Source organism: Acanthochromis polyacanthus, chromosome 17, assembly GCF_021347895.1.
Source record: "Acanthochromis polyacanthus isolate Apoly-LR-REF ecotype Palm Island chromosome 17, KAUST_Apoly_ChrSc, whole genome shotgun sequence".
In the NCBI taxonomy this organism is placed as follows: domain Eukaryota; kingdom Metazoa; phylum Chordata; class Actinopteri; family Pomacentridae; genus Acanthochromis; species Acanthochromis polyacanthus.
Genome location: NC_067129.1, coordinates 28,528,383 through 28,543,200, shown reverse-complemented (window position 1 = coordinate 28,543,200; position 14,818 = coordinate 28,528,383). Strand labels below are relative to the sequence as shown.

Genomic DNA, 14,818 nt, shown 5'->3' with positions numbered 1-14,818 from the left:
TTTTACTATGCCTTCACTTAGCCCCTCTTCTTTATTCAACATCACTTTCAGAAATACTTCAGTTTTCTTGCAGTCAAAGGAGAAAGCAGTACATACAGCATCTGTTACAGCATGTTGTGGGTGTATGCCTCTCTCCAACAGGTGCTCGATTACATTGAAACCAATGATAGGTTCCTCTGCTATTCCCTCTTGGTCAGTTACCAGCACTGGCACTTGTATCTCTAATGGTGTGGCTTCTGTGGCAGGCAACTCAAATTTGACTTCTACCCACCCAGCAAACGGAATAAGTGTTTGGTTGACTGCTCTACCTTCGAGTATGCCAGGACCCAGGATCTCGGACAGACACCTCACCTTTGCATGTGGAATGTTTTGCCGTCTCCATCTCTCATTTATGAGACAGACTTGAGAGCCTGTGTCCCACAATGCCTTAGTTTCTAGCCCATCAAATCTGCAAATGATCATGTGCTTCTTACCAATCAGGTGGAGACGTTGGGCCTTTCGGTGGGGTGAGAGAAGATTAATGCTCACTGCTGCCGTCTCTCTTCCTTAGGGTGACTATACGTCCTCTTTTGCCTGGACACGTCCTCTTTTGAGAGGCTGTCCGGCCTGTCCGGTCGGCGTTTATAAAGTCCTTCAAATGTCCGGGTTTTTGATCTTGCCTAGCTTGAGCGCGTCACAGACCAGTGTATTTATCATTCACGTTGAATGGTTCTTTTGGAAACACGCTCTGAGAGGCAGAGTTTGAGCCAAACCCCGGAACGCTCCACACTCATTCACTCCTCGCAGGCTGACAGGCAGGTAGGCACACTGTGAGAGAGCACTCGAACCGAAAGAAAATGCCGAAACGCAAATGTCATTTCACTGATGAAATGCGAAAAAAGTACCCCTGTTTTCGTCCAGGTGGTGTCAAATGGGAGGCAGAATGTACAGTCTGCAAAGCTGGGACTTATGTCTCTGTAGCTAATAAGAAAAGGAAAAAGAAGGAAAAAGGACTGTTGACTTGAGGCATTATTTCCATATTTTTTTCATTTGCCATTAGACACATTATTTTGAAGAATGGGCCAACTGAACATTGAAGAATAGGCTACCTCTCTTTTTTCTTTTTGTTTAATATTTTTGAGGCATTATTTCTATTTTTACATAATTGATAATTGGGAGGTTATTTTTGAAGAATGGTACTCTACCTCACTTTTCCTAACTAAGGTGTAAGTGTCAGACTTAAGAGAGATGATTATTTCTTATTTTGTTAAACATCTGAATACATGTGTTCCTACACAACTTGAGTCAATAACTATTAAAGACTAGAGCAGGCCATATTTGTATGTGACTGATTATATTGTTTAGGAGAATTGCTTTAAATTAATAAATATATTATTTATCAAGCAACTGTTTGTGAGTGTTTTGGGCTATTTTTCTGTATATCCAGGTAAAGTGTTCTTTTCTGGGGAATTCAGAATATCTGTTTAACTGAGTTTGAAGCACAGAAAGCCCCCTGACCCACAAAAACCCCTAAAAATGGTGTGTGTGTGTGTGTGTGTGTGGGGGGGGGGGGGGGGGGGACTGAAATTTTTTCGCGCGTGAGCTGGAAATGTGTCCTCTTTTCAGAGAAACAGAATATGGTCATCCTATCTTCTTTGTGTGTCAGCTGCCACTTTTTCCTCCAGATATTGGATGCTGTCTGTGATGAGTTTATGCACATCTCTTGGATCATTTTGCTTAAACTGAGGAAGCAGTGAAGGTGGATGTGCTGTTACCATGTTAGCAGACAAATCAATCGGTGCAGTCCTGTCTTTTCTTTGGGCCCTACATCCCCTTGACAGGTGGCCACTTTGTCCACATTTAAAGCAATGATCACACTGTTCCTCCTGGTTGCGTTCCTGACACTTCTTACAGCCACGTTTCTTGTTTGGCCGATGCTGAGGGGAAGCCCTTTTTGATGCATGGATAGCATTCTTTATTTCCGCTATCTCCTCTTTTAGCTGGCTTATTACATCTAGCAGCTAAGATTCCCTTCGAGTCACTGTTGGCTGTATTTTGGTCTTTGGAACAGCAGCAGGTGTCAGTTCACGGCCTCCAACAGCACCAATCTCTGCCCCTTGCACTGCTTGGCTTTCTGTTCTTATTTCTCTGATTCTTGGCTCTTTGCTGTGTTTCTTAAACTTTTGCTGCCTCTCCCACTCTAAGCTGGCTGCTTCATTGGTCTTGGCAATGAGGACATCATCAGTGACAGCTGTATCATCAAGATAGCTTTTGATTTGATATTTCACATTGTCATTCAGTAATTCTGTGCCCACAGCTCTGAGGAACTTTCTTTGTATTAGTTCAGCACTGTACTGTTCATCAGCTCCTGGCTCTCTAGATGATGCTAAGAGACGCTCTTTCAGTTCAGTTGCTCTGAACAAGAAGTTCTGTGGAGACTCATTGTGTTCTTGTGTAACATTTATTAGTCTGTGATAGAGGTCAGTTGAGCTGTCTTCTTTGTAATGTCCCTTTAAGATGGTACGGAGTTGCGAGAGCGTCAGGTCTGTCTTGATCTCTAACATGTCTCTAAGACTCAAGCCTGGACTTACAGTGCCTTGTGAAAGTATTCGGCCCCCTTGAACTTTTCAACCTTTCGCCACATTTCAGGCTTCAAACATAAAGATATAAAATTTTAATTTTTTGTCAAGAATCAACAACAAGTGGGACACAATCATGAAGTGGAACGAAATTTATTGGATATTTTAAACTTTTTTAACAAATAAAAACCTGAAAAGTGGGGCGTGCAATATTATTCGGCCCCTTGCATTAATACTTTGTAGCGCCACCTTTTGCTGCAATTACAGCTGCAAGTCGCTTGGGGTATGTCTCTATCAGTTTTGCACATCCAGAGACTGAAATTCTTGCCCATTCTTCCTTGCAAAACAGCTGGAGCTCAGTGAGGTTGGATGGAGAGCGTTTGTGAACAGCAGTCTTCAGCTCTGCCCACAGATTCTGGATTGGATTCAGGTCTGGACTTTGACTTGGCCATTCTAACACCTGGATATGTTTATTTGTGAACCATTCCATTGTAGATTTGGCTTTATGTTTTGGATCATTGTCCTGTTGGAAGATAAATCTCCGTCCCAGTCTCAGGTCTTTTGCAGACTCCAACAGGTTTTCTTCCAGAATGCTCCTGTATTTGGCTCCATTCATCTTCCCATCAATTTTAACCATCTTCCCTGTCCCTGCTGAAGAAAAGCAGGCCCAAACCATGAGGCTGCCACCACCATGTTTGACAGTGGGGATGGTGTGTTCAGGGTGATGAGCTGTGTTGCTTTTACGCCAAACATATGGTTTTGCATTGTGGCCAAAAAGTTGGATTTTGGTTTCATCTGACCAGAGCACCTTCTTCCACATGTTTGGTGTGTCTCCCAGGTGACTTTTTATGGATATCTTTGAGAAATGGCTTTCGTCTTGCCACTCTTCCATAAAGGCCAGATTTGTGCAGTGTACGACTGATTGTTGTCCTATGGACAGACTCTCCCACCTCAGCTGTAGATCTCTGCAGTTCATCCAGAGTGATCATGGGCCTCTTGGCTGCATCTCTGATCAGTCTTCTCCTTGTTCGAGGCGAAAGTTTAGAGGGACGGCCGGGTCTTGGTAGATTAGCAGTGGTCTGATACTCCCTCCATTTCAACATGATTGCTTGCACAGTGCTCCTTGAGATGTTTAAAGCTTGGGAAATCTTTTTGTATCCAAATCCGGCTTTAAACTTCTCCACAACAGTATCTGGGACCTGCCTGGTGTGTTCCTTGGTCTTCATGATGCTCTCTGCACTTTAAACAGAACCCTGAGACTATCACAGAGCAGGTGCATTTATACGGAGACTTGATTACACACAGGTGGATTCTATTTATCATCATCAGTCATTTAGGACAACATTGGATCATTCAGAGATCCTCACTGAACTTCTGGAGTGAGTTTGCTGCACTGAAAGTAAAGGGGCCGAATAATATCGCACACCCCACTTTTCAGTTTTTTATTTGTTAAAAAAGTTTAAAATATCCAATAAATTTCATTCCACTTCACGATTGTGTCCCAATTGTTGTTGATTTGTGACAAAAAATTAAAATTTTATATCTTTATGTTTGAAGCCTGAAATGTTGCGAAAGGTTGAAAAGTTCAAGGGGGCCGAATACTTTCGCAAGGCACTGTACAGCTCTAATCACAGCTTCAACGATTTCTGTCTCACTGTGGCCCTTTCTCAGTCCCATTTCAATCTGATGAATGAGATTTGAGCATGATAACTTGTCCTTCTGACTTCTCTCGCCAATCTGGCCATTGATTTTGAAATCTCTGCGTATGATAAACTCAGGTGGCTGGGTTGGCGGTGAAGTAGTGGACATGGGGCCAATAGAGGGACTTGGCTCTTGTCTAGCAGACTTTGTTGAAAGCTTTGCCATTTCTTCCTCGAACTGTTTTGTTGCCATTTGAAAATTTAATTGGAACGATGCATACTGTTCTTTCAAGTTGGCCAATGCTGCTGAATCTTGACTGACATTTTCTGTGACAACTTGTGGTATGTCTGTCTCTCCTTTTAAATCTTCTCCATGCTTCATCAGGCGAGTAAGAAAGGCCTGTGCAACTTCTTCCTCCTCATCTTCTATAGATTTATCAACCACTTCACATATGGCTCTGATCAGCATGTGCTTCCTTTTTTGACCTTCAGATGAGATTTTCATGCACTTACAAATTTCACGGAGTTGCTCACAATTCAGGCTCACCAGAACTTCACTGAGCTGGTCCTGTAGTCGCTCAAACTCCTGTTCTTGTATCTCTCACTCTTCACCGGAGCTGCGCTGATCCCACTTCTGACACCAGATTTTGTTGCACACTTAACTGAGGACATAAGTCAGTGTGTCTTTTGATGGATTTATTTCCTGTAAACAACAAGAGAAAACGTAAATGCTGTGCGGCGGATCTGGGGCGTCTGTCTGCTGTTTCATGGTGCAGCAGAACCTGCTTTTCTATGCAGCAACTCGCACATATTCATTACAACCAAAATACAAAATGTACAACAATCTCTTTAGTCTTACAGTAGTAAACACAGTAGTTCTAGATTAGCTAAATTCAAATCCATGTGTTGCCCTCGTGCTTGAGCTACACACGTGGACAAAATTGTTGGTACCCCTCAGTTAAAGAAGGAAAAACCCACAATTCTCACTGAAATCACTTGAAACTCACAAAAGTAACAATAAATAAAAATTTATTGAAAATTAAATAATCAAAATCAGCCATCACTTTTGAATTGTTGATTAACATAATTATTTAAAAAAACAAACTAATGAAATAGGGCTGGACAAAAATGATGGTACCCATAACTTAATATTTTGTTGCACAACCTTTTGAGGCAATCACTGCAATCAAACGATTTCTGTATTTGTCAATGAGCGTTCTGCAGCTGTCAACAGGTATTTTGGCCCACTCCTCATGAGCAAACAGCTCCAGTTGTCTCAGGTTTGATGGGTGTCTTCTCCAAATGGCATGTTTCAGCTCCTTCCACATATGTTCAATGGGATTCAGATCTGGGCTCATAGAAGGCCACTTTAGAATAGTCCAACGCTTTTCTCTCAGCCATTCTTGGGTGTTTTTGGCTGTGTGTTTTGGATCGTTGTCCTGTTGGAAGACCCATGACCTGCGACTGAGACCAAGCTTTCTGACACGAGGCAGCACATTTCTCTCCAGAATGCCTTGATAGTCTTCAGATTTCATCGTACCTTGCACACTTTCAAGACACCCTGTGCCAGATGCAGCAAAGCAGCCCCAAAACATTACTGAGCCTCCTCCATGTTTCACCGTAGGGACAGTGTTCTTTTCTTCGTATGCTTGGTTTTTGAGTCTATGAACATAGAGTTGATGTGCCTTACCAAAAAGCTCCAGTTTGGTCTCATCTGTCCAAAGGACATTCTCCCAGAAGCTTTGTGGCTTGTCAACATGCATTTTTGCAAATTCCAGTCTGGCTTTTTTATGAGTTTTTTTCAGCAGTGGTGTCCTCCTTGGTCGTCTCCCATGAAGTCCACTTTGGCTCAAACAACGACGAATGGTGCGATCTGACACTGATGTACCTTGGCCTTGGAGTTCACCTTTAATTTCTTTGGAGGTTGCTCTGGGCTCTTTGGATACAATTCCAACGATCCGTCTCTTCAATTTGTCATCAATTTTCCTCTTGCGGCCACGTCCAGGGAGGTTGGCTACTGTCCCGTGGGTCTTGAACTTCTGAATAATATGAGCCACTGTTGTCACAGGAACTTCAAGCTGTTTAGAGATGGTCTTATAGCCTTTACCTTTAAGATGTTTGTCTATAATTTTTTTTCGGATGTCCTGGGACAATTCTCTCCTTCGCTTTCTGTTGTCCATGTTCAGTGTGGTACACACCTTTTCACCAAACAGCAGGGTGACTACTTGTCTCCCTTTAAATAGGCAGACTGACTGATTATGAGTTTGGAAACACCTGTGATGTCAATTAAATGACACACCTGAGTTAATCATGTCACTCTGGTCAAATAGTTTTCAATCTTTTATAGAGGTACCATCATTTTTGTCCAGGCCTGTTTCATTAGTTTGTTTTTTTAAATAATTATGTTAATCAACAATTCAAAAGTAATGGCTGTTTTTGATTATTTAATTTTCAATAAATTTTTATTTATTGTTACTTTTGTGAGTTTCAAGTGATTTCAGTGAGAATTGTGGGTTTTTCCGTCTTTAACTGAGGGGTACCAACAATTTTGTCCACGTGTGTAGCGTGCCACCCCAGCCTAGCTTAGCCTTGCCTCTGACTGGCAACCTACAAATCACTCTCAATTACACCGGATGGGAAAACACGGCCAAACTGTCCCACCAGCAACACCACTATGACTCACATTCATACACCAGTGCCCTCAACACATACCTGTAAACAACAAGAGAAAACATAAATGCTGTGCGGTGGATCTGGGGCGTCTGTCTGCTGTTTCATGGTGCTGCAGAACCGCTTATTCTACGCCGCCACGGCCTGAGGTTCCCTTGAGAGCAAGTCCCTCTTGTGGCGGGCTGTATGAATTACATCTAAAGCAAATCTAACTGTGTGGCTCAGAAATGATGTACATTAGGAGAAAAGACAAGAAAATAAAAAAAGGAAACTGAAGATGAAAAGCATAATATTACTACCAATTAAATACATTTTGAAAGGGGTGGCCTATTTTACATCAGTATTTTCATATCCCCACACTTGCATGTTTCTGATCATTGGTGTTTTGAGTTTTGTCTTGCACTTTGGGTGTCCCACTGCCCGTGAACGCCTCTGACAAGGCAATAGGCTGCACCTGCCAGGTTCTCCCTTCCTCCCTACAGGAGCCAATGGGCGGCGGGAACAGAGACTTCGGGGTTGGCAGGAGAGAGCTTTACACGAGCCTGTGGAGGACAACAGGGGAGTGCGTTAACAGTGTGTGAGTTGGAGGCAGAGCTGGAATGGGGAGAGCAGTGAGAGTTCGGAAGGAGAGCTGGAAGGGGTGGACAAGCGGACGGAGCACAAGTCTGAAAATGGAGGCAGTGGGTGACGCCGAGACGAAGTCGGAGAGAGACCCGGAACGTTAAGACGTGACACACTCACAGCGGCAGGGCGGTTACCGCTGCCTGGTGTGTGAGTATCCCTTTGGGACTTTGCAGTGACGTTCTGGTGTGGTCACATCCCCGGGAGAGGGTTGATGTAAAGAGACTTCCGTACTGGTAGTGGGTCTGTGCCTTGCAGGTGGTTTCCCCGGACATGAGCCAGGCTCAGGAAGAAGGTGGCTGGATCTCGGGACTGCTGAACCGTGTGCGCCGTATCCTGCATCCCCTGGATTTTAGCTGTGGATTTTAATATAGAGACTGTAGGTTTTATTGGACTGCCTCCTTGCTGGCTGTTGATTGAGTAACGTGACGTAGAAGTGTGCACTGTATTGTATGTGAAGAATTCATTCCTGTGATTAAATGATTGTTTGACAGCGGCATCTGGTTTTCTCACCCTGTGTGTATTATCGTCGCTGACAAGGTGCTCCAACCTGATCGTTAAAGAACCTAGAACGAAACCTTTACAATATTATTGATTTGGTCAATTCTTTAATCCACAACCACTCTGTTTACATGAGCATTGTGTTTTCCTTTTTTCTATGTAGTGTTTAGTGACTACTCAGAGTATTTAATTTTGATTGACTTGAGGCATGATTTGACAGCAAAGTTCAGTTTTGAGCACAGATTGAACTGTTTTGGGGTCAAAGTTTGGTTTTGCAAGAAGAGTCAGAGATTTTGTGAATGTAGCTTGAAAACTGGGTTTTGTGTTCACAGTTTAGGGAAAAGGAGAGCAGCTTTCCAGGAATGTGTCTTAGCAATTGAGAAAAACTGTAAATACTCTGAGTAGTCACTAAACACTACAGGCCACAGAACTTCATCTACATCACAGGCCACATTTTCTCTGGCCAGGCAACGGAGGAAAAAAACCCTGGCATGCCGTATCCATGTGTCAGGGACCAAGCAGCTAGGCAGGGACACAAGAGGAGTCTTTAAATTCTTTAAGGCTTTATTATGCCAAAATGACGGTCCATAGAATACTCAAAATTACAAAAAGGGATTAAAATGCATCAAGAAAAAGTATCAACAGAAATTCTAATTCTGGGCCCTTTAAATAAACTGAGGTCAACCAAACAAAAAGCTCAACATAAGTGTTAACTAAACAAACCTGACCTAATGAATGACACAAAAGGAGGGGTATATATACACATAGGCTAGCCTACCAACACACAACAGGGGGAAAAAACCTAATCTTCACACCATAAAACTCCCAAAATAAACCCACCTATTACTTAAAGACATAATACAAATACCTATACATATGAAACAACAATACCACCCCAAAACTAAAACAAATGCATAAATGCTGCTTTTCTTGAGGCCTCTGCACTTCCGCTCTCCCCTTCGCAGCACCGGGAGTTGGCGCCTTCCAATTCCCATCTTCCAGCATAAAAGAGTGCCTCAAACATCACTTCCTCTTTTGCCAGGACCTCAGCAGCGTGTGGAGCAGCAGAAGCAGAAACAAAGGTACAATGACTTAATTGTTTAAACTAATTTGATAAACTCATGACTGTATGTAACCAAAATGCGTGCACTCAAATTGGCAACACCAGCACTTTGTAACTCAAAGAAGCTAAATAAACATTTTTTTTAACCAAACTGTGTGAATAATTATTTGTTTGAAATGACAAAAAAAACCAATACTAACACTGCATGGTCCCAGTTGTTGACGGGTCCATGACACACTCCCCCTCCTCTGGTGGCTCGCTGGGACAGCGGGACAGGTAGTCAGCAGTGGCATTCTGTTTCCCAGGGATGTGATGCACCTCAAACCTGTATGGTTGCATAGCTAGGTACCAACGGGTTATTCTGCTGTTAGTGTCTTTCATTCTCCCAAGCCACTTCAGTGCCTTGTGGTCCACTTCTAGGGTAAATTCCCTCCCCAAGAGGTAATATTTAAGAGAATCCAAAGCCCACTTGATTGCTAGGCACTCTCTCCACTGTTGAATAACGCACCTCCCTTGGGTACAGCTTTCTACTCACAAAAGCCACAGGATGACGATCACCCTCCTGACCTTGGAGGAGAACAGCCCCCAGCCCACGGTCTGAGGCATCTGTTTGAAGGATGAATGGTTGTTGAAAGTTAGGACAGTACAACACAGGATCCCTGCTCAGTGCCTGTTGGATGTCCTTGAAGGCGCTTTCTGACTCTGTAGCCCAACACAACTGACTGGGTCCTTTGGGACTGGTCATGTCAGTGAGAGCAGCAGCTCTGGCAGAGTAGTTGGGTATAAATTTGTGGTACCAACCTGCCATACCTAGGAAGGACTTAAGCTGCGTCCTCGTTCTTGGGAGCGGGCAGGACTGGATAGCCTGTACCTTTTGAATCTGTGGCCTGATAACCCCTCTTCCAATGACATAGCCAAGATATTCCGTCTCAGCTTTGGCAAAGGTGCACTTGGCAGCATTGACAGTAAGCCCTGCAGAATGGAGACACTCAAAGACCACTTTAAGGTGTTTCAGATGTTCATCCCAAGTGTTGCTGTAAACCACAATGTCATCCAAATAGGCTATGGCAAACTCAGACAAACCACCCAAGACTTTGTCCACCAGTCTCTGGAAAGTAGCAGGGGCCCCATGTAACCCAAACGGCATAACTGTGAACTGATAAAGTCCCCAAGGGGTTCTGAAAGCTGTCAGCTCACGGCATGACTGCACCAAAGGTACCTGCCAATATCCTTTACACAGATCAATAGTAGTGAGGTACTTTGCCTTGCCCAGATGGTCAATTAGGTCATCAATGCGTGGTGTAGGATAAGAGTCAAACTTAGAAACTGCATTCAGATATCTGAAATCAATACAAAATCTGATTGTGCCATCCTTTTTAGGAACCAACACCACAGGGTTGCACCACTCACTTTTAGATGATTCGATGATTCCAAGGGACAACATCAGATCAATCTCCTTCTTCAGTGGGCCGAGGAGGCGCTCAGGAATCCGATAGCTCATACGTCTAACAGCAGCATCCTTCTTCAAAACAATGTCATGCTGTACCAGTGATGTCCGGCCAGGATTTTTCTGAAAGACAGCTGGCATACAAAGAGACCTCACTTGTGACTGCTGAGCCTCTGAGAGATGGTCCATGTTGGGAACCGCAGGGGCAGGGACTGGCAAATATTGCTCTTCCACTTCTTCATCACCTACGCTCCGAATAAGCAGCACACTAGGTTTCTCCACCTCTCTTGGAGTCCACTCTTTCAGCAGGTTGACATGTAAGATGCGCATAGGACGACTCTGTCCTGGTGTGGAGATCTCATATGTAGTTGAACTGATTTTTCGCTTTACCTCAAAAGGTCCTTGCCACTTAGCCAGCAGCTTGCTCTCCTCTGTAGGGAGCATCACTAACACTTTCTGGCCAGGCTCAAAGCTCCTCTCTCTCGCCGACTGGTCATACCACGTCTTTTGCTTATGCTGGGCAGCTGCCATATGTTCCCGTGCCAGTTCAGTCATTTTCTCCAGTTTTTCTCGCATCTGAAGAACATAAGAAACAACATTACTGGGTTCTTCACTTCCCTGCTTTCCCTCCCACATCTCTTTAAGGAGGGTTAAAGGCCCCCTTACCTCATGACCAAAGAGCAACTCAAAAGGTGAAAATCCAGTAGAAGCTTGTGGCACTTCTCTGTAAGCAAACAATAAATAAGGAATCCACTGGTCCCAATCTGAACCCGTGTCATCAACAAATTTGCGCAACATCTGCTTGAGTGTCTGATTAAACCGCTCAGTCAACCCGTCCGTTTGTGGATGATATGGAGTAGTTCTCAAACCTCTGATTCCCAGCAGTTGGTACACATCCTTAAGCAGTTTTGACATAAAATTGGTACCCTGGTCGGTGAGAATCTCTAGGGGAAACCCAACCCTTGAAAACAACTGAACAAGACAGAATGCTACCGGCTTTGCTTTGACTGATTTCAGGGGAAACACTTCTGGGTACTTTGTAGCATAATCAGTAATTAAAAGCATAAATCTGTTTCCTGACTTGCTCCTTTCTACAGGGCCGACAATATCCATTCCAAGACGTTCAAATGGTGTACTGACCACTGGAAGAGGTTGGAGAGGTGCTCTGGTTGGCCGTTTTACTGATGTTTGTTGGCACTGAGGGCAACTCCGACAGAACTGGGCTACGTCTTTGCGTAATCCAGGCCAGTAAAAATGACGTTTTATACGAGCTGTTGTCTTATGTTTCCCCAGGTGGCCAGCCCAGGGAATGGCATGGCCTAAAGAAAGCACTGCCTCTCGGGCTACTTTAGGAACCATCAGCTGTCTGCCTGACCCATGTTGACGGTAAACTATACCATTCTGGAGCACATAACTGTCCTCAAAGCCTTCATTCATATCAGCTTCACACTCTTTTGCTCTCTCAAAGCAATCTGCTAAGCTTGCATCTTCCTGCTGTAGCTGGGTCAGGTTTAGAGGCAACTGAAAACCTAATGGGAACTCCGGGGTTGTTATAGTGGGAGACATCACTGTATGCTGAAATTTCTCCTGCCGTCGCTGCCTACGGGATTTGCGAGGTTTTCCTGGCTCTGCCTCAACTTCAGCATCATAGAAAGGCAGAGAAGACAAAGTACAATCTGTCTCACCTGAATGTGCTCTTGCAGTCTTTGCCTGGGCCCGGGTTAGAGCAACATTACACATCTGGCTCGGATGGATCAGGTCCAAGAGAACTGGCAGGTCATGGCCTAATACCACTGGAAATGGCAGATTATTGGTAACACCAACATTCAAAAGATACGTTTGTCCTTGCACTTTGACATACACATCCGCTGTTGGATAGGGCTTTTCATCCCCATGAACACAGCGAATAGGGACAGTTTCGGTGGAGCAAATAGCCTGGGGAGAAACATACTGTCTGTGCACTAGAGTTTGGTTGCTTCCAGTGTCAATAAGTGCTCTAAGGTCCTGACCATTAATTTCAACTAAGGTCTCTTTAAGTGGCTGTCTCCATTTCAGCTCAGTCTCACAGTTTTCCCTGGGAACATAGCACATCTGTGTAAGTCTAACCGGGTTTTGAGGACACATTGGCTTTGTGTGTCCTTCCTGTCCACACAAATAACATATCACAACTTTATTAGGGATTTTACTGGGACCACTGGCCAGTGGCCTCTTCTCCTTCACAGGTTGCTTACTCACATTCATAGAAGATCTGGAACCATGCTGAGTAGAGGCAGGTTTCTGACCAACATTTACTGTCCCGCAGGGCTTGTAGAACCAGGAGGCATTTTTCCGGCGAGCAGCTACAAACACATCAGCCAACACAGCAGCGTCTGCTGCAGATTGTGGGTCATGCTCTTTGATCCAAATCTGGAGCTCAGGAGAAAGCATTCGTAAATATTGCTCAAGGATAATAATTTCACCAACTTCATCAACAGTTTTGTCTTTTGGTTGCACCCATTTCCCATAAAGCTCTTTAAGTCTCACATACAGCTCTTTGGGGGTTTCCTCGGGCTCCACATTAAGAGACCTGAATGCTTGGCGATACGTTTCAGGATTGATGTCATATTTCTTAAGAATGGCACATTTAACTTTGTCATAGTTGAGAGAATCATCCACATCCATGCGTACATAGGCACTTCTAGCTTTACCAGTCAATAATGGGATAAGATGAAAACCCCAGTCTGTTTTAGGCCAGCGACAAGCCACCGCTATTCTTTCAAAGGTTATAAGGAAGTGCTCAATATCATCTGATTCAGTTAATTTTTGTAGTTTAGGCTCTTTAGAAAAGTGAGACTGACCATACTGAGCATTGCTCTGGTGGTGAGGCACCGATGAGGAAGCTGTCTGCGCTGGAGGGGTGACCACTTCTACATCACCATGAGGACTCTGGTCTGGGAGAGATGGCTCTGGCGTTGTTCGTACTTGCACCTCCATTTGTAGAAGGCTAAATTGGTGTTGAAGTGTCTTGAACCTCTTCTCTTGGCGTATCATTTCCTGTTCCCACCTAGCGTCACGTGCTTGCTGCTGCCCCATGTGGGAACGAAGAATGCTGGTAAGGTCTGCAATGGTAGGTTCTCCTTTATCTTTACCCCCCATGGCAATGACTCCATCTGTAACCTCACCTTCCTCTACCTCACCATCTGCATGGGTCTCCATTTCAGGTCTACTTCCTCCTCCTTTTCCTCCTCGCGGCATTTTCTGTCCTTCCTGTGTCCTATACTGAATGATCCCACCGCTGCCACCAATTGTCAGGGACCAAGCAGCTAGGCAGGGACACAAGAGGAGTCTTTAAATTCTTTAAGGCTTTATTATGCCAAAATGACGGTCCATAGAATACTCAAAATTACAAAAAGGGATTAAAATGCATCAAGAAAAAGTATCAACAGAAATTCTAATTCTGGGCCCTTTAAATAAACTGAGGTCAACCAAACAAAAAGCTCAACATAAGTGTTAACTAAACAAACCTGACCTAATGAATGACACAAAAGGAGGGGTATATATACACATAGGCTAGCCTACCAACACACAACAGGGGGAAAAAAACCTAATCTTCACACCATAAAACTCCCAAAATAAACCCACCTATTACTTAAAGACATAATACAAATACCTATACATATGAAACAACAATACCACCCCAAAACTAAAACAAATGCATAAATGCTGCTTTTCTTGAGGCCTCTGCACTTCCGCTCTCCCCTTCGCAGCACCGGGAGTTGGCGCCTTCCAATTCCCATCTTCCAGCATAAAAGAGTGCCTCAAACATCACTTCCTCTTTTGCCAGGACCTCAGCAGCGTGTGGAGCAGCAGAAGCAGAAACAAAGGTACAATGACTTAATTGTTTAAACTAATTTGATAAACTCATGACTGTATGTAACCAAAATGCGTGCACTCAAATTGGCAACACCAGCACTTTGTAACTCAAAGAAGCTAAATAAACATTTTTTTTAACCAAACTGTGTGAATAATTATTTGTTTGAAATGACAAAAAAAACCAATACTAACACTGCATGGTCCCAGTTGTTGACGGGTCCATGACACCATGCTTGACATGCCTCCACAGGTCAGTTCCATGGCTTGCAGGAGATTTACCCTGGTGTAAGGTTGGCGTTTATATACCTTCCACTGCCATGAGGAGAAGAATTCTTCAATGGGGTTCAAGAATGGGGAGTATGGTGGAAGGCAAAGATGGATGAAACCTTGGTTCATATTGAACCACTCTCTAACTTAGAAGTCTCTGAAAACTCACATTGTCCCCAACATAGATGGGCTGCTCATC

The 14,818-nt window shown here is 44.0% G+C and overlaps 2 protein-coding genes across 3 annotated transcripts in view; one reads left to right on the top strand and one right to left on the bottom strand.

Annotated features, from left to right (window-relative positions):
• LOC127530663 (protein NLRC3-like) overlaps positions 1-14,818 on the top strand; it is a 139,439-nt gene that overhangs the window by 19,137 nt on the left and 105,484 nt on the right. The gene's annotated exons all lie outside the window — the stretch shown is intronic.
• LOC110946664 (uncharacterized) lies at positions 7,345-13,787 on the bottom strand. The gene is made up of 2 exons (XM_051937929.1): positions 12,070-13,787; positions 7,345-7,410 (listed from the first exon to the last, which is right to left on the bottom strand). The coding sequence occupies exons 1-2, from the start codon at positions 13,732-13,734 to the stop codon at positions 7,345-7,347; spliced, it is 1,731 nt and encodes a 576-aa protein (XP_051793889.1). The 5' UTR covers positions 13,735-13,787.